General features: G+C 37.1%; 1 protein-coding gene across 19 annotated transcripts in view; it reads left to right on the forward strand.

Annotated features, from left to right (window-relative positions):
* Nucleotides 1–23,424, forward strand: part of HDAC9 (histone deacetylase 9) — an 861,568-nt gene that overhangs the window by 671,426 nt on the left and 166,718 nt on the right. For all 19 annotated transcript variants that reach the window (XM_084791695.1, XM_084791697.1, XM_084791698.1 and 16 more), the window contains 2 exons: nt 18,563–18,618; nt 18,870–18,957. In XM_084791695.1, coding sequence (XP_084647821.1) covers nt 18,563–18,618; nt 18,870–18,957 — 144 coding nt within the window. The remainder of the gene's footprint in view (nt 1–18,562; nt 18,619–18,869; nt 18,958–23,424) is intronic.

Below are 23,424 nucleotides of genomic sequence, written 5' to 3' on the forward strand. Positions count from 1 at the left end.
TCAAGAAGCCTGTTTCAAAAGCACCCTTGCTGAATCTTAATCGGGACAGTGAGCTTTGTGATCTCTTAAGTTACTCTGCTTTCATCTTGCCTTCCCAGTACTACTATAGCCCTAACACATAGCAACACACATTCTCAATGAAAACCAGGAATTTGGCAGGCTCCACAGGTGTACTGAGCGTGGAAATCCATCAGAACATGATTGCCAGAGAGATGTCTGGTGCTTCCCTGTAAGATTCACATGCTAGCCTCTTCTTGCTTAAAGTCATGAGGGAATCACACAGTGGTAAACCCTTTCTCTCAGAAGCATTTATTGGAAAAATGAGGCAGTCAAGAAGCTTCATGTGAGCTGATGGATAACTGTATGGTAAATAATAGACACTAAATACCCAAGAGTCCCGCAGGCTAAATGCTTCACAGTATGTGGCCATGTGTATACCCAGGGCTTTGTTCAAGCTCAGGAAAGATCTACAGAGGCCCTAAACTCTTCAACTATGCTCAAACAGGAACCAGAAGCCAAAGTTAGCTGCCCAAAAAGATAACACTAACACACTGACATACACATGGTGACCTTCACAAAGGCTGAAGTGTTAACTGGGCACAACACTAACAAAGCAGAAGCCAGTACTGCATAAAGCATAGAAAACAAACTTTAGAAAAGTAATTCAGAGAGGCACCAAACAAAACAGTTATCCCCAGATCCATTGCTCTTCCCTTTCCTTTCAGAAAAGAGCTCTCTGCAATGTCTCTCACCCCACTGATCACCAGGGTTCATTTGGCTGATCTGGCTGGCTGGGCATTATATACGCCTCCTTTATGCCTCCATGTGCATCCCTCGCAAAGCTGCATGGGCCTCCCTGACTAGAGGACTCATACTTGGCCAATGCTGTACAAGTAGCTGCAGTCCCCTGCTAGAACCTCCAAACAAGCTCTCAAAAGTCCTCTTTTCAAATACAACAGCAAGTAGACCGTCACAGAACAAGACATTTTAAAGGAAAATAAAGCACTCAGTGATGAGTGTACATGGGGTAGCTCAGCTCTCAGACCTTGTAGACAAAGGTTCTTTAAATATGTCCAAAAGACAAAACAAATCAACAAATCTATTTTCTTTTACATTTTAAAAAATTTTATTAATTTATTCAGATTACAACTCAATTGCCATCCCATCACTTGTATCCTCCCATTCCTCCCTCCCTCTTGCTTTCACCCTATTTCCCTCCCCTAGGTCTATGACTGAGGGGGACCTCCTCCCCCACTATATGGTCATAGGCTATCAAGTCTTATCTTGGTATTCTGCTTATTCTTTCTTTGAGTGTCACCAGGCCTCCCCACCAAGGGGAGGTGGTCAAATATGGGGCACCAGAGTTCATGTCAAAGTCAGTCCCCACTCTCCACATAACTGTGGAGAATGTAGATCAGAGTAGGGGTTTGTATTAGATTGTGTAAGTACATATGTTTCTACAAAGAATATCAGCATATAAACCTAGGACAAATCAGGTATTATAAGGATAAAAAACATATTATCATAACATTTTTAAAATGCCAAAAGGGCTTAATATAAAATGTAAGCAGGTAGACACAGAACCTGAAACATGAAGATGACAAAACTGGGAGCATCTAGTCTCAAAAACAGAAGTGAAGATATATACCGTTTCACTCTCAGTATACCTCTGGAGCATGCAAAGTTTTCACGGAGAATGTGTGTTGCTATGTGTTAGGACTATAGTAGTATTGGGAAGGCAAGATGGAAGTGGGGTAGCTTAAGAGACCACAAAGTTCACTGTTCCCATTAGATGTGATCAAATGTACCTACATATACAAAACAGGACTCCTAAGTAAGGAAGAGAGGACAATTCAAAAAGACTTTAGAATGATGGCCGAGAATTCCCCAAATTACATTTTTAAGAGTTAGTCAACACACTCAAGAAATTCAGTGAACTACAAGTAGTATAAACTAATAGAAATATACTTCTGGGTATACCATAATGGAACTGTTGGGAGCCAAAGACAAATTTGAAAACACTAGGAGAAAGTTAGCATCAGCTATCAAGGACCTCGATAAATTTTACAGCTGACATCTCATTACAAACTATGAACACGAGAAGCAGTGGGTGATCTATTTAAAGGGAAAAAAAATGTCATTAGTTAAGTCTATCTTCACTAAAACAGCACTTCAAACATGAAGATAACAGCCAAGCATGTTGGTATGAGCCTGCTATGCTGAGGAGAAGGGAGGATTAAACATTCAGAACCAGCCTGGGCTAAATAAAAAGACTTGGAGACTTTGAAAAAAATGGTAAATTAAAGCCGTTGCTATACATGTAAAAGCAAAACATATTAAAGGGAGTTTTTTAGGAATGTAATAAAAAGACACTAGGTAACGCCTGGAATTCACAAGAAAAACTGAAAGTACCAAATGAAAATAAGTGCTGAGGTATTACAAATTACAGTCTAAATGTGGCTTGCTTGTTTGATACATTTCTTTCTTTTACTTTTAAAGACAAGGTTTCTTTGCACTCACTCTGTGGACCAGGTGGCTTGACGGGTCTAAGTCACAGAGATCTCTCTGCCTCCTGAGTGTTGGGATTAAAGGCATTCACACCACTACCTTCAATGATGAATATACAGAACACTATTCTAAGTATGAGTTTATAACTGATATGTGATGAATGAAAACACAACTTGTGTGATTAATAGCACAAAAGAGAATCAGGAATGGGTTACACCATAAACAAAGTCTTTGGATATTTTTGAAATTAGGATAGTGGTTAAACTCGACACGTACTCTGGTGCCTCATATTTGACCACGTCCCCTGAATGGGGAGACCTGGTGGCACTCAGAGGAAGGATAGCAGGCTACCAAGAAGAGACTCGATACCCTATGAGCATATACAGGGGGAGGAAGTCCCCTTTAGTAACAGTCATAGGGGAGGTGAGTAAGGGGAAAATGGGAGGGAGGGAGAAATGGGAGGATACAAGGGAGGGGATAACCACTGAGATGTAATATGAATAAATTAATACAATTTTTAAAAATTAAATGAAAAAAAAAGTAAACTGTTAATTGTAATCTATGGGGCAAGGGCTAAGAAAATAAAGAGAAAACTACACAAGGGAAGTCCATGATAATCTAGAGATCTTCTATTCAACCCAAACACTGCAATGTTGGAGAAATGGAAGAACAGTAGTAATGGTTAAAAACAAAACAACAACATGTAGAACACAGATCCCAAAGGCCTATCTACCCACTTGGTCCCCACCAGAAGTGCACACAAGGTGCCTGTGCCTTTCCCTCCCACATCTTTAGATGTTTGTCAATCTTGTGGATATAGAAGCCATCTTAAAAGAGTCTTAATTTGTACTCACATGGCCATGGATGAGATAAAGCTTTATTTTCTATTCATGCATCTTTTGGTATAAAACATGTTGTGTTTCTTTTCCCCAATTTTGTATTTCCAATTTAATTTTAGCAAAATATAAAAAACATTATATGTGCTTATACACATACTTGCATGTAATAAATTTCTTCTTCTGGTGACATGTCTCAAAATTGAAAATCAGATACTCCAAAATGAAACTTTCTGAAGTTCCCCCCCCCACCTTTTACTGTCTTGGTTAAAGTATATTTTCAAACCATGAACTCACAAAATATTCTTTTTTATTTTTCTTTAGAAAGACATGATTTTTATATTTAAATATTCAATCTACTTTTTTGGTATAGTTAGGTCTCTACGTGCTCATTATTGTTTGTTTGACTCTGTTTGGTTTTTGGAGCAAGGTCTCCTATTGTATTCCAGGTTAATCTTGCTCCCACTAGGTGCTCAAGCTACCGTGGAACTCATAACTACTCAGCTGCCTCCACTTTCTGTGCTCTGAGATTAAATATTAACGTGAGCTTATATTCTTTGGTTTTGTATTTTCTTGAGGGGGCCAGGATCTCACTGTGTATCCAGGCTGACCTCAAACTAGAAATTCTTCTGCCTTACTTCTCTTAGTACAAGAATTACAGGCCTGAGACACTGTATCTAGCTAACAAGAGCTAAAAAATTGTTTTTTGTTGCACTATTCCTTATAGTATTGAATGATCATTGCAGGATTCCATGGTGACTACTGGAAGATAACGGGCTTAAGTTTACAAATATCATGATAGACTTGTTTGTTAAATTCTTATAGTTAATATTTATTTTATATATTTTGAAACACCATTACAGATATAGAAATTGTTATTATATATCTTTAGAAGCTTATATTTAATAATTATTTGACTAAATCTCTTTGTCTTCAATATCTGTATAATGCTCATATATCAAAGCAGCTTTCTTATGTTTTCTAGTATTTGCCTTGTGTATTATTTACTGTGCTTTTACTTTAAAAGTTGCCCACTATTATATCCTAGGTCCCCTCACTCTTGGCTTTTGGATTGGTTTGGTGCAGGGTTTTGTTGTTGTTTGTTTGTTTGCATTTGTTTTTGTTTTTGAGACATAGTCTCTCTACAAAGCCTCAGGTATGCCTGAACTCACTATGTTGGTCAGGCTGGCCTTCAACACACACAGCTCTACCTGCGTCTGCGTCCCTCATGGGATTATCCAGGGCGTGGGCCACCATTCACAGCTGGATCTGCTTCATATAAATATTGCACAACTCGATATATTTCCAATAAGTTTTATGTCTCCATTCAGAACTTAAATTCATTTGTGACTCTGATTTACCCAAATGTTTATTATTTTCCTTGTTTGTCATTTTTCTTCATATTTGAATAGTTTATTCTGTGATATTTTTCTTCCCAGTAGATTTTAGAGGGTTCTTCAGTGATAATTTTTTTTAATTATTTTCTTTTCTTTGATGTCTATTTATTTCTGAGAAAACCTTGAGTTTTTAATTGAACAAATATTTGGTAAATACTGACTCTCATAATTGAACTTGATAAATTATACTAAAAACAAAATTTTAATTTTCAAAAGAATAACAAATCACATACCTGGAAAATTAGCTACCTGTATACACATGGGTGTAGATTAGCTACCGGAGCATGGTGTAGTCCGACAGGGGCCACATGGCTGGAGAAAGTGTCCTTCCCCCAGCAGCAGCTGTCAATAGCTCCTCAGACTGGTGTGAGACTACATGAGCTCCTCCTTTATCTAAGCTGAGAATCGGTCTGGCTTGATAAGTCTTGTGCATGCAGTCATAGCCACTATGAGCTCATGTCTGGCCAAGACTGCTTTGCTGAGAAGATTCTCTACCTCTGGATCCTACAACCTTCCCATCCCCTCTTCCATGGCGATCCCTGAAATTTGGAGAGGTGGATATGACATAGATCTCCCATTTAGCACGGAATACTTCATGGTCTTTGATTCTTTGCACTTGACCAGTTGTTGGTCCTCCCTGTCAGTCATTATTTATTACAAAAAAGAAGCCTCTGTGGTGACACTTGAGAGATGCATTAATCTATGAATATAAAGATTGTTACTTTAGGAGCAGAATAATACTATGCTGATATTCCAGAGAAAACATTAGGCTCTCTCTTAGAACCTATGACTTACTGACTCATGGGTTTTTTTTTGGCCCAACTAGTGGTACCAGGCAAGAGTTCCATCTCACAGAGCAGACTGTAAATGCAATCAGAAAATATTTGGCTACGTTCGTAACCTTCATGCCAGCATCATACCTGTGGGCAGATCTTGTCAAGCTCGTTGTTATAGCTCACAAGGTTCACAGCTGGATAAGATTACTAACTTTTTTCCCACCCAGTAATATGCATAAAAACTTCTAGAACTATGTAAGTTAGCCAGTAGGCATGAAACTTCCAAGTCAATACCAGTGACAATCTTAAAGTTAGTCTCAAAGCAACAGCTTCTGCTTTGTGAAGGCTGTTTTTTTTATCTTTTCTATTTTAATAGTTATATCGTCAATATTTTGGTTTTTTTTTCTATTTATGTTGAGTTCTGTGTGATTGTTTTCTCCTAACACTGTTTTAGCTACATTTTATACATTTTAATGCATTGAAAATATTATCTTATTTCCCTCCTGACATCATCTTTGGTACAGAGTTACTAAAATTCTGTTATTTCAGTGTCTTCCCAGTTGTACCACTGCCTTCCAAACTATCTTTTATAATTCACATGTAATTTAATTCTTCTAGGGCTAAAACACTATTTCCTGTAACTTTAGACTTTCATGTTTTTGAGAATTATAATGGTGCAATTCTCTTAACTTCCTGATATAACATATCATTTTATTATATACTTTAGTTTTACCCCAATTATAGATACCAACATTAAGTTATCATCAATTGTCCTTAAACACCTAATGACTTCTGAATGTTTAAAAGTCTTAGGATGAATTATAAGAGGGAGGAAGAGGGGAGAGGAAAAAACAGGAAAGAAGGAACAGGAGAGAGAGAAGATAGAGATGAGAGTGGATCAGAGAAAGAGAGAGAAAAGAAAATATATATACATATACATGTGTATATGCATACATATAAATGAAAATAACTTTTACCATTAGCCCACATATTTAATCTCCCTATTGCTCTGTTCCCATTAGGGCAGCCCCAGACGTTTGTACATCTGGTATTGTTTCTTCTCAACCTGCAGTACTAACTCCCATATGCCTTGTATTGCAGGTCTATTGATACCAAATTCATCTTTCATTTCTAGAAAAATGTGGGGGTTTTCTTTGAATGATAATCTTTGGCTTAGAATTCTATGTTGACAGTTATTTCACACTTTTCATATACTTTCACAGTTATCTTCTTTTCCCTTTTTATTTGAGAAATCAGCTGTCATTTGTCATTTTTATTATTGATCTTTTTTAAAAAAAAAATCCTTTATTGCCATCTATCTTTAAAATCGTTTATCTTCATAGTTCAGATTTTTGGACCAGGTATGAATTCCTGGGTATTTATTCTGCTAGAAGTTTGCTGAATTTCTTGCCTGTGGTTTGCTGCTTCTGATAAGAATTGACACACTTTTAGCTAATGCCTTGTTGAACACTTTCTGCTGCATTCTGCTGTCCTGCAGCTCATCTGACGCTCCTGAGCGTGTCCTGAGCATATCCTCTGGCCGTTTCCTGCTGCTCTGTTAGACACTGAAGCTTTGTTTATTGTCTTCAGCCTTCCTTTCTTCTCTGTGCTTCCGTTTGGATAATTCCTTCCACTGGCCTTTAAATTCTGTACTATTGGCTTCTCTCATGTTCTGCCTGCTATGCATCCGTTGCAAATAGTTTTTTTTCCATTTCACACCATATTATGTACTGTTAAGATTCCCCACTAGTTCCCCTCTCTTAAAAGTTTTTCTTATACCATGCCTATCTTCCCAAACTTTGTGTGTGATAATATATAATGCCTCAAATAGGTATGTACCTTATATTCATTTGATTGTGTGTCTTGCTTTTGTTGGTGTTTGCTTCTTTGCATATGTTGTGATATGTAGTTATACGCCTGACATTGTCTTTTGAAACACCAGCAAAACTGAAAAGGCTGTTCGTTTCAACTCTAATTTTGACAGGTTTGGTGTCCAAAGATCTTAAATGATTTTTTAACTCTTTATTTATTTATTTGGTTATTTGTTGCTATATTGGCAGGCCGGAAAACTTTGCACATCTCTCTTTCTTTCAACCAGGCATGAAGTTTAAAAACAAATCCATACATATGAGGGTGCTGAGATTGTTCCTATTTGAAAATTCAAAGTTACACAGGCCATGTATGGGTGATTGGCATGGCAACATGCTTAAATCCCTCTCTGATTCCTCAGATCAAATAAGAAAATAAACAAACTACTAAGATAGTGCCTTCATGGCTACTACAGAGTGTCTATCCAGATAGCTGAAAATAAGAGCAGCCCCCACTCACATCATTAATCCTGTGAGTGGATACATCCTCCAGGTCTTCTCAAGTCAGCCTGTCTCGGTGTTCTAACTTGTTCTGAAGGTGCTCAGCATTGGTTGGTAGGTTTACATCTTTCAGACCTAGCTGACCAAGTTGCAAATATTCAACAGATCTTGGAAACATAAATGGCCTATCTGCCTGTCACTTGGACGCTGTTCACCGAATTATCACCTGGTTGTGCAGTATGCTTCTTTCTAGACTTTCTGCCCATCTGCCTTTCTGAGAGCTAGTATTTCATTTTTCAGTTTTTAGCTTTTGCTGTTTGCTCCATGGTTATTGGACATGCTTATACCCAGCCTCCTCAACTGATTTTTAGTGGTTTACCTAATAGCAAAGAAAATTTGTTGTATCTTACTTGGGACTATCAAAGGACAAATTCTCCCAAATCAGACACAAGTTTTCTCGCTGACACTTACTTTACACTGTTAGTAAAAGCCTTAAGGAGACTTGAAAAATAACTTAGTTGGGAAAGAATTCTAACACAAATTCTAGAATTAAATTCTGCATTTATATATAAGACTTTGTACTGTTTTGTTATATTTTCAATACATAAAATATAGAAGAAATAATATAAATATATGTTCCAAGTAATTTATTTATTTTTATATTTTATTTTTGCTAATATTAAATTTGTCACCTACTGGCTATATATATATGTGTGTGTGTGTATATATTTATATTTAACCAATCAGCTATTTCCTTGAAGTTTTGTTTCAATTTCTGCAAAATGAATTATTTTTATACCAATATCTGAATTGTACATATCATACACACTCAGAGAATGTATTTTACAACTTTTGAAATTTTATATAATGGTAAATCTCACATACAAGCACATACTCAAACACATATGCTCATAGACTCCATGTAAAATGAAATTCACTTGGTGTTCTTTAATAATAACCACTATTCCGTATATAATGCTATAAGATTTAAATTATGTGGTTGAAACTTTTACTTTTACTTAACTGCCTAACTTTAGCTAATTGGTCAAACTCACTTGTTGGTAGCTGTCCTTCCTATATGACATAGTCACAGACAATTAGAGTTCGATGCAAGAAGCAATCTATGGTCATAATGAAAATCATCCACCCTAAGGAACTACACGTTTTGTTACCAAGTATAATGATACTGAAATTTCATTAAGCTTACCAAAAATGTTTTTAAAAACTAAATGATACCCCAAATAGCAGTGTGGCTGTTGACTGAACACAATGGTAAAAGAGATTTGATTTTGTGACACGTGTTGATTATCATCTTTTTTTTTTAACACAGCATAATATTTGGTCAGGGCTTGGTCCTCACTATTATTTAGTTTTGTTACTTTTCTAGAAGGCTATGTTCATCATTATTTATACAAAATTCCAAGCTCTGAAAAAAATAACAAAATTATTTTGCCCTAATTCATTTTTGTCCCTGAAGTTTTTCATAATGTGGCTCTATTTACATGACGAAAAATACCTGATCATTTTTTGGTTAATGTGGTCCAAGAACCAGTCAAGTTGAAAAAAAACCCAGCAGTTGAATTGCTGGGCCATGAGTCAAATTCAACCACTGATTGATAAACTAAACAAATTGCTTTCAGTAGGTTATTACTGCCTTACCAAGATCCACATCCTGATGACTTCCTCCCTCTCCAGACCTTCTTCATAGTGGATCCATTGTTATTATTTTTGCAAAGGATCAACTTAAATTACATGTAACATGAGCATCATCGGATGCCTTGTCTCCTTACCAGAAGCCTGGTTTTCATGAGTGCATTTCATCCTTGTGTAGCCACAGTGTTGCCAGGCTCAAAGGCTGTGGGCACTATAGACCACAGATGCCAGGCTTCCCTAGCCCTGTTTTCCAGTACTGTCATCATGCTCCTTCCGTCTGGGTTGCTCAAGGAGAAGGGCTGCCATCTGTGCATATGCTTTGGGGTGCACCATCCAGTTAAACTGCAAATGTTGGGCTCCTATTTTCCTGGCTCCCTTGAGCTTACTCAATGAAAGAAAATGTGATTCCCATATGTCCCTTACTGTTTTCTTGGCAACTCTCCGCACCTCCCTTAACCTTCCAGATTCTAGTATGTGTAGGACAGTCTTTCTTTGTGATACTTTTCTTCCTTCAAAGAGTGTAGATTCATAGCATTGATTCTACGCTCAACTAGCATTTTTAGAAAGTTTCTTTGAAGGTTAAGTTAGCTGGTATTAAGTGCTGTACCAATATATCACAAAATATTATGCACTCTGGTGAAGTACAATAGAAGATAAACCAAAAAGTTGACGATGATTTACTAATTTACATCTAAAACTTACAGATTGTTCAAATGGTTCAGATAGTGTTAAGACATTCCTATTGACCAGTAGGCCTCTTTTCCCCCCCATAAAGATGTGTATGTTAGGGAAAGTTGAACATGTATGACCTTTAAAATGCAAAAATTTTAATGATTACTGTAGGTGGAGTTCAGTTTATAGAAATTAAATTGCTGCCACATATAATCATCATGGAGTCATATCTCATCATGAAAATTAGCATAACTAAACAGAAAGAGCTCAGGATGAGTCCAGGGTCCATAGTTGTTCTGAACAAGGATTTTGATGGGAAGTGCATAAGGCATGTTGAGCAAATAATGAGGAGTACCATATTCATAAATGCCAAATTGAGACTGTGGGTTACTTAGCAACTCATCAGCCACATGGCATTGTCTGAGTTACTCCTGAAAGTAGGCCTGGATTTAATTGCTGCTTACTCTTACAAGGTAAATATGAATGTGGGAAGGTGTGAAACAGGACAGGATGGAACTATCTCGTTTGTCTATTCCTGAGTAGGTTTATAATCATGGAACTTTCCAAATGAAGTACTAGAGATTGACCAGAGGGAGGTAGTGTTTCCTTCAGTGGTGTATGATCTTAGCCTAAAACCTTACCATGCAGTTGTAGCAACAATGACTTTGTTTAATTTCAATGAAGAATTTTTAGCTTAAGTGAAAGAGTAAAATCCAACATCACTCTCTTTAGTATCATATGGGTCATTGAAAGAAATCTCATGCCACTATCTCAGTACTACAAGTGCTATTTTGGATGGTAACACAGATTTAAAAAATTCAAATGGACTATCATAGGCTTTCCACAAGAATTGATATTGATATTTTTGGCCTTATTCAACTGTACCCAAATAAAGGGGATAAAATCTTTAAGAATAACGTACTTAAATGCTCAATGAGACATGATTCCCACTGTTATTTAGTCTAAATCCTGTTATAATAAATACAGCTATCAACCACCTCTTAAATGAAGACTTCATTAAGCCCTAAGAGATTATGGTCTAAAATTTTTTATGTTTATTTTATTTTACATGTATGGGTGCTTTGCTTTACCTGCATGTATGTATATGTGCATGCCTGGTGCCTATGGAGGCCAGAGAGTGTATCGAGTCCCTTTGAAGTAGGATTACCCATGATTATGTGTCACCACTGTGGGTGCTAGGAATTGAATCTTGCTCCATGGCACTCTCCAAGAGCAACAATCTCTCTGAACCACTGAGTCATTCCTTCAGCCCTAGGTTGTGTCTTAGAAAACACCTTTAGAGGCAGGAAAGATTGCCTAGTGGTTAAGGCCTCTTGCTGCTCTTACAGGCTAGCTAGAGTGTGTTCCCAGCACTTACATGTCAGGTTACAACCACCTACAGCTCTAGTTGCTTAGAATCTGATTTCATCCTATGGTCTCTGTGGGAACTGGGTATGCTTGTGGTACATAACCATACATGCAGGCAAAACACTCACACCCATAAAATAGAGGAAAACTTTAAAATAGTCTCAGCCTTCCTGCTTTCCTGCCTTCCTTCCTTCCCTCTCCTCTCTGTTCTGTCTGTCTGTCTGTCTGTCTTTCTACGTCTCTGTCTCTCTGTCTCTGTCTCTGTCTCTGACTCTCTCTCTCTCTCTCTCTCTCTCTCTCTCTCTCTCTCTCTCTCTCTCTCTCTCTCTGTGTGTGTGTGTGTGTGTGTGTGTTTCTCTCTTTCTATCACTCTATTTTCTTTATCATCATATAAAAATTGCTACACATGATAAGTTAATTGAGATTTTTTAAAAGGCACTTTTGATCAAGAATATATAAGAGATGAAAACATTGACCATCTTAACCTACTATTATACATTTCATAACGGGCTGATTTCACCTCATTCTTAAAAAAAACAGAACCAAGTGGCTTATTCATAGACATATTCAATAAGTATAGCTATCATTGAGTATCAGAGTGGGTTTCAATATTCCAGATCATCGCTCTTGAAAAAAATAAAGCCCAAAACCCATAAAGACTCTCAAAGATAAAGAATGAGTTGCAAAGTCATTTGTTTCAGTATGCATCTGTTTGGCTTAGCTGGGATTGTGGCTTCCAATGAACTATTACAGCCACATCAAGCATGGAGTTGCATTGGAGGTAATAATTCAACCATCACATCGATGATACTTGGAAATATGTGCTGCAAAAGTTTTCCAAGCTGTGCTTGGTTTGGATAACACACTCTTTCACTGAGCACTGATATTTTAGTACATTTAGGAATACTTCAGTAATAATACTTAAGATCAGGAGGAAATGGCCAAGTTCTAAGTTAATAATGAGCTGAAATAGAACTTCTGAGAACCAAATCTGCATCAGTTGGTATTAAATGCTCAGTCAATATTTGAATACTTTGGGGTTAATACTATGCAGAAAACATTGCTGTGTCCTGAAAATATAGTTATATCTAAAATAATCTAAACTTTGATTAAGGATTTATAAAAAAAAGACATGCAGCCATCATGTCTTATTTTCATTTTGTGAAGGTGACATTTACTTTCTATTCTCTCACCTGAACTTTAATTTTAATCTAGAAAAAAATAAATGAGTGACCAATGAGACATGTGGGTGTTCTAGGGAGTGTTAATTTAATTGTTGCTTCATTTATTAATTTTTCTTGAAGTATGCATAAATGATATGCACTTTTCTGTTGGAGACTGCATTAGCTGAATGTAATACATAGTGTTTCCATCCCATGTCACTCTTATCGGTAGTCTCTGGGCCCTCGTTTTCCATGATTTCGAATGTTACTCAGCATATATGGGAATTATGGGCAGTACTTTGCCATTCATCGACTACCAGTTGGCCACAGGGATGTCACGTAAATGTGAAAATGGGCATTTTCGCTGTCCATAGGACAATGGTTATAAGTAACACAAATGAAATAGTGTTATTTTGCACATTCTGAATTTTGTTTGCCTACTGTTATTGTCTTGGTTAAGGTTTTTATTTTAGGAGACTTAATTAGGACCGGCCTACAGTTTCAGAGGTTTAGTCTGTCATCGTCATGGCAAGAAGCATGGCTGAATGCAGACAGACATGGAGCTGGAGAAGAAACAGAGAGTTCTACATCTTGCTCTGCAGGCAGTAGAAGCAACTGAATGTCTCACTGGGCATAGCTCGAGCATATGAGACCTCAAAGCCCACCCACACAGTGACACACTTCCTCCAACAAGGCCACACCTACTCCAACAAGGCCACACCTCTTAATAGCCACTCCCTATGGTAGCATTCAAACACATGCGTCTGTGGGGCCATTCCTCTTCAAACCACCACAGTTGCCATAGCAATAGACAGTTTATGTGAAAAGAAATGAATGTTTAAAGTAGTTTTAGTCATTTTGACTGCTTTCTCTTTATTTGCCTAGAGAAAATTTTACTCTGTATGTGGGGAATATAAAAATAAATTTGACATTTTGATGAATTTGTCCAGAAAAATGTAGATTTTATCAATTGTAAAAATAGGCTAGTCTAAAATGATTAGAATTCTCTTCCTCAAATTCACTTTTATAAATAGGCAATATTATAAATATCACCTGGGTATATAGGACAGTCAATTATGTTTGGCTACATAATGACACCAAAACCCAGATTATTTTCTTTTTTTTATCTGTGAAGTACCCTCTACACAAATTAAAACTCCAAAACAAAGCAGGCATATGATCATACTCAGAACTTAAAATGTAAACTATTACTCTTATTATTGATTAAAATATACTGTAAAAGCTTTCTTATTAGTCACATCAAAACTCCAGAGAATATGAAACTGGAAAAGAGAGAAATTGAATTATTCAAATGAAAATGTTAGCACCATAAATTTGACATCAGTCCATAGCAACATGTTGTAGTATGTATGAATTAGCTCAGATTAATGGCTTAGTCTTTTCAACTTTGAATAAAATGTAAGTTAAACATCAGTTCCATGGACTAACACAGGAAATAAATCAAAATTGTATGGAGTAAACATTTCTAATTTTTACTATGACCACCTAAATACGTGAAGATTATAATGGAAAGGATTAACTGGAAGCAGTATATGTGTTCCAAACTGGCAGAACTGTACTAATGCCTTCCTCTGTTTCTGCTAAAGTAATATTCCTCCAGGTGAGTAGATCAAAAAAGGAAGCTCAGCCTTCTCTAGGCTCCTTGAGTTGAGCTGCCTTCGGCTTCAAAGATGCTGGGAGGAGGACCAAATAAGCCAAGGGCTGGAAAAAGCCTCTTTAACCAGGACTTTAATGATCTTTTAAGGGGAGCAGCCCTCATGATGAATTCTGTCTTTAAAGTCTCACCTCCTGATAGCACTGTATTGGTCATTAAGTTTCTGTCTCTTTTCTCTGAGCGAGTTAAACAGCTGCTCTGACTTAAATACTCTAGTAGAGACAAGTTGATACACACAGAGAGGAGAGGTACAATCAGCTGTGCCTCTGTAGGTGTGGGAGGAGAAAGGACAGACAGGTCAGCACTAGGGACTGCTAGTAGTAGCAAGTAGATTTTTCTCTTGAAGTAGTGGCACTTTTGTTCTAGTGGATTTTCTTTTCTAAGGGAAATAAGTACCTTTCAGCAGAAGTTAAAAAGTTAGCAAGGGGTTATTGAAAATTTGAAGAAAAAGGAAAAAGTTAGAGTGACTCATATGAAAGTCATGGACAGTTGGTTCATTGATAAAGGAATGCGGTGTGGTTTCCAGCCGTCTTGAGGAATGTATTTGGAGTTTAAGACGATAACTTTAAAGGACAACCAGACATCTGGCTTTTATGTGTGCTTAGATAGATGGCGGGATAGAGCAGGTGTGGGTTGTATCTTATCAGACTTGTAATTTTGCCTGAGTACATAAGCAGGGAAAAGGGGCAACATGATTGAAAATGTGTAAAGGACTGAATGTATGGGCCTCTTCAGAGCTTGTGTGTTAAAAAAAAAAAATTAGCTCTAAGTCACTGGACATAAGTTGGTATAATACAGATTATATGAGGTTCTGAGGGCCTTAACCCAATAGGGCTTTTGTCCTTTAATGGTTGGAAAGGACATCAGAGTTATCTGCTGTTATTACCCAGAGGAAAGGCTGAGTGGAGACTGGTAAGAAGTTAAGCAATGAGTGCTCTGACCTGGAAAAAAAATGCTGCCAGAGCTCAATCAGGAAGGTTCTAGAAAGTTGAGAAATGGTTGCTATTTTGTTCTAACAGCAGGAAGAGTATATGAGGAAAGGGTGTTGGCAGGAAGAAAGGGCAGAGTGACAGTGTATGGAAATAAGTAAATGTGGCAGTGGCCTGAAAGTCTAATAAGCAAGATAAGAGGAAATTGGACATAGTAGTGGATGAGTGCTGAGCTATGAAATTAAACAAGGTCAATGAATTAGAAGTAGGAGGTCAGCTCAAGTGTTTTCTGGGCAGATTAGGTCATGGGAGATTAGCCACTCTTCTTAAATATGATGAAGGTGATGTTTTCCCTAATAGCAGTCTAAAAGGATGAGTGTAAATGGAATAGAAATTTATTTATGGCATGCATCACAAAGTGGAGAAATGGGGATATTAAATGGATTATATGGATATTGCAAGATAACAACTCCTACCAAGGGAAAATCTTCAAGAAAGGGCAGAGTGTGGCTTCCTGGCAGAATGTTTGTGCCCATGTGCATGGTTCTACAACATGACACAGCAAAGCAAAATATTGAAAGACTGGACATAAGAATACCCATGGGAGGTCTTCCCTTCTCCGAGAAGAAAGGGAGGGGGCATAAGAGGAGAGGAGGGGAGAGTGAGGAACTTGGAGGAAAGGAAAGAAGGTAAGAGGAAGGGACTAGGAGGGAAGGAGGGAGGGGAACTTCCTACCCAGATATGAATGAATGAATGAATGCATGAATAAATAAATAAATAATATAATATAAGCATAAATTTGAGTAATTTTTCAAAATAAAATCATCAGGAATTGTTTGTGAACTAAAATGAAGTGGAGGAAGAATGAAGAACCAAGAGAAAGAGTTTCCTGGCCTCTGACTTGTAGTAACGGAAGGACCGTGGTGTCATTGCATGTTAAGGAGACTGGGGGATTAGCAGATTGTTTTCTGAATGGATGAGTTGAAGTGTTCTTGAGATATCCAAGTGAATACATTCCGTAGATTATGTGGTTAAGTGAGCCATAATTGTTCATTTTCATAATATTAGCTGACTATTTAGATAATTAGCAGTTTCTACAATTGTAAATTAAATATGACCATTTACATAGATGCTTGTATACACAATTAATAAAATTGTATTAGGGAAAACACCCTTGAGTAATTTCATAACTTCCCAAAAGTTCTAGATAGATACAGGAAGGTTATTTTATGGGGTGTTTATGTATTCTACTGGCATCATATGAATGTGAAATTTCATTATAACATACAATAGAAATGTCAAAATATGGTTCATCTTTGGGGGTTCCATCTGTTTTTGTTTGTTTAGTATTTATGTTCAATACAAACTAGTTGTCGATTGTTTTTTTTTTCTTTATACTATGTAAACATGCCCTTTAGGCATAAAACAGTTTGGGTTTTGTTTGTTTGTTTAATTGAAGAAGAAGCAGTGGTGGTACTTACTGCAGAAAATTCTAAAGCAAAAGGCAGGCCTCGTTTACAAGTTGGGCTCTAAGAGGGAAGAAGATAATTTCGACAGTGTTCATGGAAGGGTCTTTGCATGTGGTTTGTGTTTTCTACCCCCTATATTCACTTTCATTCATTGAGTGACTTCTATTGAGTTTATTGTGATCTTTTAAGAATTCTCCATTCTAACATCATTGGCAACTTATAATCTTTAAATTTTAGTGTTTATTAATTTTCATTATCCACTAACAGTTCCCTTTTCTATAATAAAAACTAGAGACACTATAAATGCTTAAAGAAAAAGGGCAGGAGATGTGTTAATCATCATAGTGTGATATTATTTACCTTCTAAGTCAATTTTCTGCTGCTATGACAAAATAATATAGGCTAATATATAAATAATAAAGGTTATTTGATTGACTTCTGGAGGCAGTGCCAGCACGTGTTCAAGTCGTAGTCTTCAGTCACAACATAAAGAAAAGGCAAAAAAGAGAGAAAGTTATTATAATTTCTTCTTTTCATCAGCAAGCTTCTTCACCCAACCCTAACTCGCTTCTCAGTTATAGCATGAATCTTCACGTAAGGACAGATATGTTGTGACACAACTGCCACACTAAGGCCCCACTTCATAATAGAGTTGTACTGAGGACGACATTTCCAGTGCACAGAAAGATACATTTAAACTATAGCAACCTCTAGTTTGTCTCTAAAATCATGATTATATGCAAAATATGTAATAAATTTACCTATTGGAGATAAATCATCCTAACACAGTCACTGTATGCATGAAGATCCATGTGGGATGACTTTTTGATACCTTTATCATTTCAGGTAAAGCTTTAGAAGGGAAAAAATCTTTGAGGGATATTAAAATTATTGCAGAAGTTTATGGATTGCATGTTAAGCAGACATTCTTTTTGGAGCGTGCTCCTCGAATCATACTAAAGTAAGAAGTGGTGTGAACCATGTGATAAATGATTATTTCTTCACATCAGACAACCCACCGTTCCCGAGTACGCAAATTTATAGTGCCCTGCCTTTGTGCTGGGGTCTCGTCAGCTGGCTGTGATGCATGCCCGCTAACCTAGAGGTTAAGGCATTTCTTGATCATGGATGTATCTGCCTGCTGCTCAGCTCTGGAATTCTTTATAAAATTCCAGAACTTGGGGCTAGAAACTGACTTAAGGAATCCAATAAACTCGCAAGCCTTGGCCATCTTCCAAGCTAAATTTATAGACTGGAAGAAATATGGGCTTTCCATTGTTCGCTTTTTCACCTTTCTGGGGTTTCTTTTGTGTCTGTGTGCGTGTGCGAGTGTAAATGTATCATTCCGCTGACACCGGGGTGGAGAAAACCACTGAGAGGACCACGATCAGGAATTTTCCCTTTGGAGTTTCTCCGGTCTTTCTGAACTTTGACCCAAACCTGCACCAAGAGTGGATTTCTTCCCTCTCTGTAGGATGTTGACGTTAGAAAATAAGAGATTGCTCTTGCAAATAGATTGCATGAGCCTAGCAGCTGAAATGACTGTCTGCCAGCTCCGTGCAACTCCCAACTCTCTGTTCTTTTTTTCTGCTTCACTTTGGGCCTATTTGAGATAGGATCTGAGTCAATGTGATGCTATATATACTTTGTCTCAGTTGATTCTGTGACATGGTGATAAGAGCAAGGAGAAAAGCCTGGGTGTGTCCAAAAGACATCAGACTGCGTTGTTGAGTCTCTGTTGCTGTCCCTACCGGCTGGAGAGAGCCAAGCATTGTCCTGCTATTGAAAACTTGTCTTGTGCTTACAGAATGGGTTTGCTGTTGTGAGGCCCCCAGGCCATCATGCTGAAGAATCTGCAGCCATGTGAGTACCAGGGCCCACTGCCATCCCATCTTCAAGTGCCATTGATTCCTGGCAGTCACCTGCCCCATGCATGTTTCTGAAGCCTCTAATTGTTAGCAGATGGACTGAAAACTCTCGCGAGGTACTCCCAGAAGCAGATTTATGGCTTCGGAGATCATATAGCATTTTTTACAAAATGCTCTGAACATTATTTATAATGGTTTTCCTGGATGATTTGCCTCTTTATTTCTCTGTTCTTCTCTATTCCGCAGGGGGTTCTGCTTTTTTAATTCAGTTGCAATTACCGCCAAATACTTGAGAGACCAACTAAATATAAGCAAGATATTGATTGTGGATCTGGTATGTATGCCTGGCCAGGGCTCTAGATAAAAGGGGGTGGATGTGTGTTTCTCTATATGGTTGTCTTGCTTGTAGCACTTGCAAACAACTGAGGAGTGTGTTTCCTTTGAATGTGGAAACTCATTAAACTCAGGATTGCAGTTCTGAAGCCATAAACATTCACGTTTCACTTTCATGGTGTTAACGGCAATTTAATGAGAAGAAGGCGCAGATCAGGGCACCTTTTATGAACCTTAAATGAATTGATACTTCCACAGTTAAAATAGCCCAACAGAACCTGAGTTTACTTTTCCCTACAGAATGTAGACTTTAAGTAGTCAGATGGGCTGGAAGCAGTGCTGTTGCTTTGGTTACCAATTGGGCACTTCCCCTGGTGAGCATTCTCGTCCCTTGTTGTGTAATACTGGTAAGATTAAAACAAGTCAACATGTCATTCTTTGTGAAAAGGTTTCAGGCCTCATATGCCAGTTTGGGATGACTCCCTGCAGAAACCTTGAGCGATTAAAAGTCAGAGGCACTGGGTCCCTCTTACATTTTACCAGGAAGAGTTTTTACACCATACTTATAATTTGTTTAACAAATGGTTTGTTTAAATGCAGATGACACTTGGCAGGTTGTCTAAAATGTATTCATGAATAATGGGCTGGAGATCAGCTCCATACAGAAAGGCCCAGCCCTGGAAAGGGTGAGGGGAAGCCAATGGTGATTTATGAGCTCCCTTTCCAGTTTGCCTGCACTTCACCAGGAGGTGTAATAGGTTGTCTGACAAAGTATAGACAGGAAATGAACCCTGGCATCCAAGCCAAACCTGCTGCATCTGCACTTAATTAATTTTTGCAGGTGATAAAAGATTTAAAGGCAAAATATGCTAGAGGTTTTTTTTTTTTTGAAGTGCAAGACTTAATAGTTTAAATCTTGTTCATATCTGCACTCATAATTAAATCTTATTGGAAGTCATGGCATCAACCTCCAGCTCTTAGATTTAGTTAAGTGGGTACCCCCAAAGGGTGGAAAGGTTGCTAACAAAGTCATGTAAAGAAATAGTTAAATGAAAATGAATTTTAAAAATGGAAGATTGACAACTACTTCTATGGCTTGGTTAGAATAAATATTTTTCGTATAGTAGCTTTTCTGCAGGCACTTTAAAGTGAAAAATATTGAATTCTAATTTTCTGTGTATTTTCCAAGCCTGCTTAAGTTTCAAAGTAGGCTATAGTTCACTATGAAATAGGCTGTGTTAAGGGCTAGAGAGATAACCCTGAAGAGTTCTTACAGCTTTGCCTGAATGAAGACTACCTGTACCTATTTTCTCATATACTTTCAAAATGAAAATTTAAGTACTTAATAGTTTTGCATGAATTATAATATATTACATTTTAAAAAATCATTATTATTGTAGTTTTATAAGTACTAGGCTAGTACAATAAGACCAAAATTTTGAAGAAAAGATGGCAAATGAAGGTCCAAGATGGGCAAGATGAGTGGTTAGCTGTTCCTTTTCTTCTTAAGAATCATAGGCTAGGCAGGCAGGGTGTGGTGGCACATGCCTGTAATCCCAGCTCTAGGGAGGCAGAGGCTGGCAGATCACTGTGAGTTCTAGGCCAGCCTGGTCTACAAAAAGTGAGACCAGGCCAACCAAGGCCACACAGAGAAACCCTGTATCAAAAAACAAAAAACAAAAAACAAACAAACAAACAAACAAAATAATCATAGGCTATTCTGACTACAGAGATGTTCATTGAGTTATATAGTCTTTGGGTCTGACTGTAGAGATAATCTGACATGAATTGTAAGATGACTAACTTGGTAGCTCTAAGGAGTCAGTGTTCTGTAAGTTGCTGGCCTTTGACTATGATTTTACTCCATTATCCAATTCATAAACAATTCCCATTTCCCAGTAGACTCCAACAGATGAGAAGTTTCTGTTTCAGATCCTCTCAGTGTATGAAGTCATGACCAAAGGGTGGCTTCTGAGGTCACTACCAGATCATGATTTTTACTTTTGAGTCTTCCAAGCTCTGCAGCTGCAGAGTACTTTGAGGAAATTCCTGTTCCTTCCAGATACAGAGAAGGCAGTTCTAAGGTGCCACAAGATGCTGAGACAACCCCTTATCCCTGGCCAATAGGTCTGCTCTGCAAGTTACAGAGAAAAGATGAAAGGTGTTCAGGGAAACACCTTCATGCCTTCAGATACCCTAGCCACATAGGTTCCAGGCCCCTAAAAGGCAAAGTCACCCCATCATGTCATTGCTATATTTTTACATTCATGTAAATACAAAGCCAGCAGTGCAACTCAGCTTCTGGGACAGGACCTGACTCAGATGTGTTCTTGCATGTCAGGCAGGTGTGATTCCAATCTTGTATGAAGTCTGTTCACTCCCTTTCTCTCTCTGATGTGCACATATGTGTGGAAGAGAAATGGGTGTGTTTCCTTTTCCCTTTTCAAGAACACAGCATTGTGCTCAGCATGGTAGCATGTCCATGACGTAGGCTTTTCTGCCTGAGTGATAGAAGTTTTAGGTGATGTGACCTAGATGGTAATTTAGGAAGAACACAATCCTTTTGAAGTTCTGTTCTCTTTTTGTTTTTTCCTTTATAAAGAAAAGGTTACTTCAAATGTCCTTATATTTTAAAAAATTCCATTGCTGATAAAAATCATTTAGGCTTTTGTCTCTATATAATAAATAATTATGAAGGATGATATTAATGAAAAGAATATATGATTTATTCAAAGCTATTTTAGATAAGAATAAAAATATAGCTTCTAAATTATTATAATGAATATGTTTTTATAGTATATGTTTTAACCAGTAAAGTATTGATATGCATTTCCCCACAGTTCTAAGTACATCTTAGATGCAAGGTCGATTTTCAGGCTGTAGTGATTCATTTCATTTTATGGTAATTTTTCATAGGCACAAATAAGTTTCTTATCATAGTCTAATAGATATTTGTTGCCATGGAGAAGCAAGCTCAGATAATTCCTGAGCAGTCAATAGTTTGAATGTTTTGTGACAAAATGGGATGAGGAGCCGACATGACCTATAGCCCTACGCTTTAAGCTGTTACCAAACAGACTGCATGATTCATATTATCTGTAAGCTCTTGGCAAATAAGTACAGAATATAGCACTGCTCAAAGTTTAGAATGGATTCCTGCATTTTTATAAATAATGCCCGTGCATTATTGTTTTTTTTTAAAATTTTTTGCATTATTGTTTTCTTTCACTGTGGACAAGACACGTTTCTTAACAATGTGTCCAACTAACATGAACTTCTGTGCTTACGAACACACACACTCCAGGTAGTTTTTTTTAAAAGAGAAGATGATTTTATATCAAGGACAAAGCACCATTTTTATTCCACATTGTTCTTAAATAAACTTCTCCAATGTCACTAGAAAAATAAGAATAGTCAAAGGAGTGGGGTTTTTTTGTTGTTGTTGTTCTTGTTTGTTTGCTTTAACTGCTTTTCCAACTCTCGACTCATTTATGCACAGAACAGAATTTGTCTTACAACCCTGACTATTGCTTGCTATTGTAGGAGAGGCAGAGATGTCTCTCCACTGTTCTTTTCTTCAGAGTTGCTTTGTTTTCCTTTGTTTTTTAAACTTAGTTTAGATATCTAGTAGCTGGCACAAAATACATTGTTGCTTAAACTGTTTTAGTTTTGTTCACATAAAGAAAAAATAATTTTACTATCTCTTCCTTTCTTTTTGAATACTTAGAAAGCCAGGAATTAATATATTTTAGTAATATATATATATATATATATATATATATATATATATATATATATATATATATATTTTGAATGCATTTTTCTTTGGCTAGATCAAGTTTCTGAGATGATGCCTATCTGCCTGAGCAGTATAATTCTCTGATTATTTTGGGGTATGTGTGTTATGTAAAGCAGGGATAGCATTGTCCTCTGTGTACGCCAGGGATAGCAAGCTTAATGGAAGGTCTAAGCATCCACCAAAAGGAGGCTTCTGAAGTGTTTATTGGAATTGTGGGCTGGATATTGGAGAAGAAAGGGGTTCTATCAGCATCAAGGAAAATAATCAGTTTCCAAAAATTCACCTCAAAAGCTTGCTAACAGGATCATAAATATAAGAATATAACTTAACTTACCATTTGCAGTAACAAATTAATTCAAGAACCAAGTCACAGTGTAAATTCATAATAGATAGTAACAATGTAGATGCATAGTAAATTATGGAAACTCTTCAAGCATCAGTTGTCTTAATTTTTAGAATAGAGATAACATCATATGTCCTATATAATTTTAAGTAGTTAATTCAGGGCTTTTAATATTGTGCTCACTTAAAAATGGTAGGCATATTGTTAAAAACTAAATCTTAGTGGTATAAAATAAAGTCCAGTGTATTTAAAGAGTTACAAAGTACCAAAGGTATTATGATTATATAAGTGAATAATCTGACAATTTCTCTGCATAAAATGTGTAG

The sequence above is a fragment of the Acomys minous genome (assembly GCF_964271855.1).
Source record: "Acomys minous genome assembly, chromosome: 8".
In the NCBI taxonomy this organism is placed as follows: Eukaryota; Metazoa; Chordata; class Mammalia; order Rodentia; family Muridae; genus Acomys; species Acomys minous.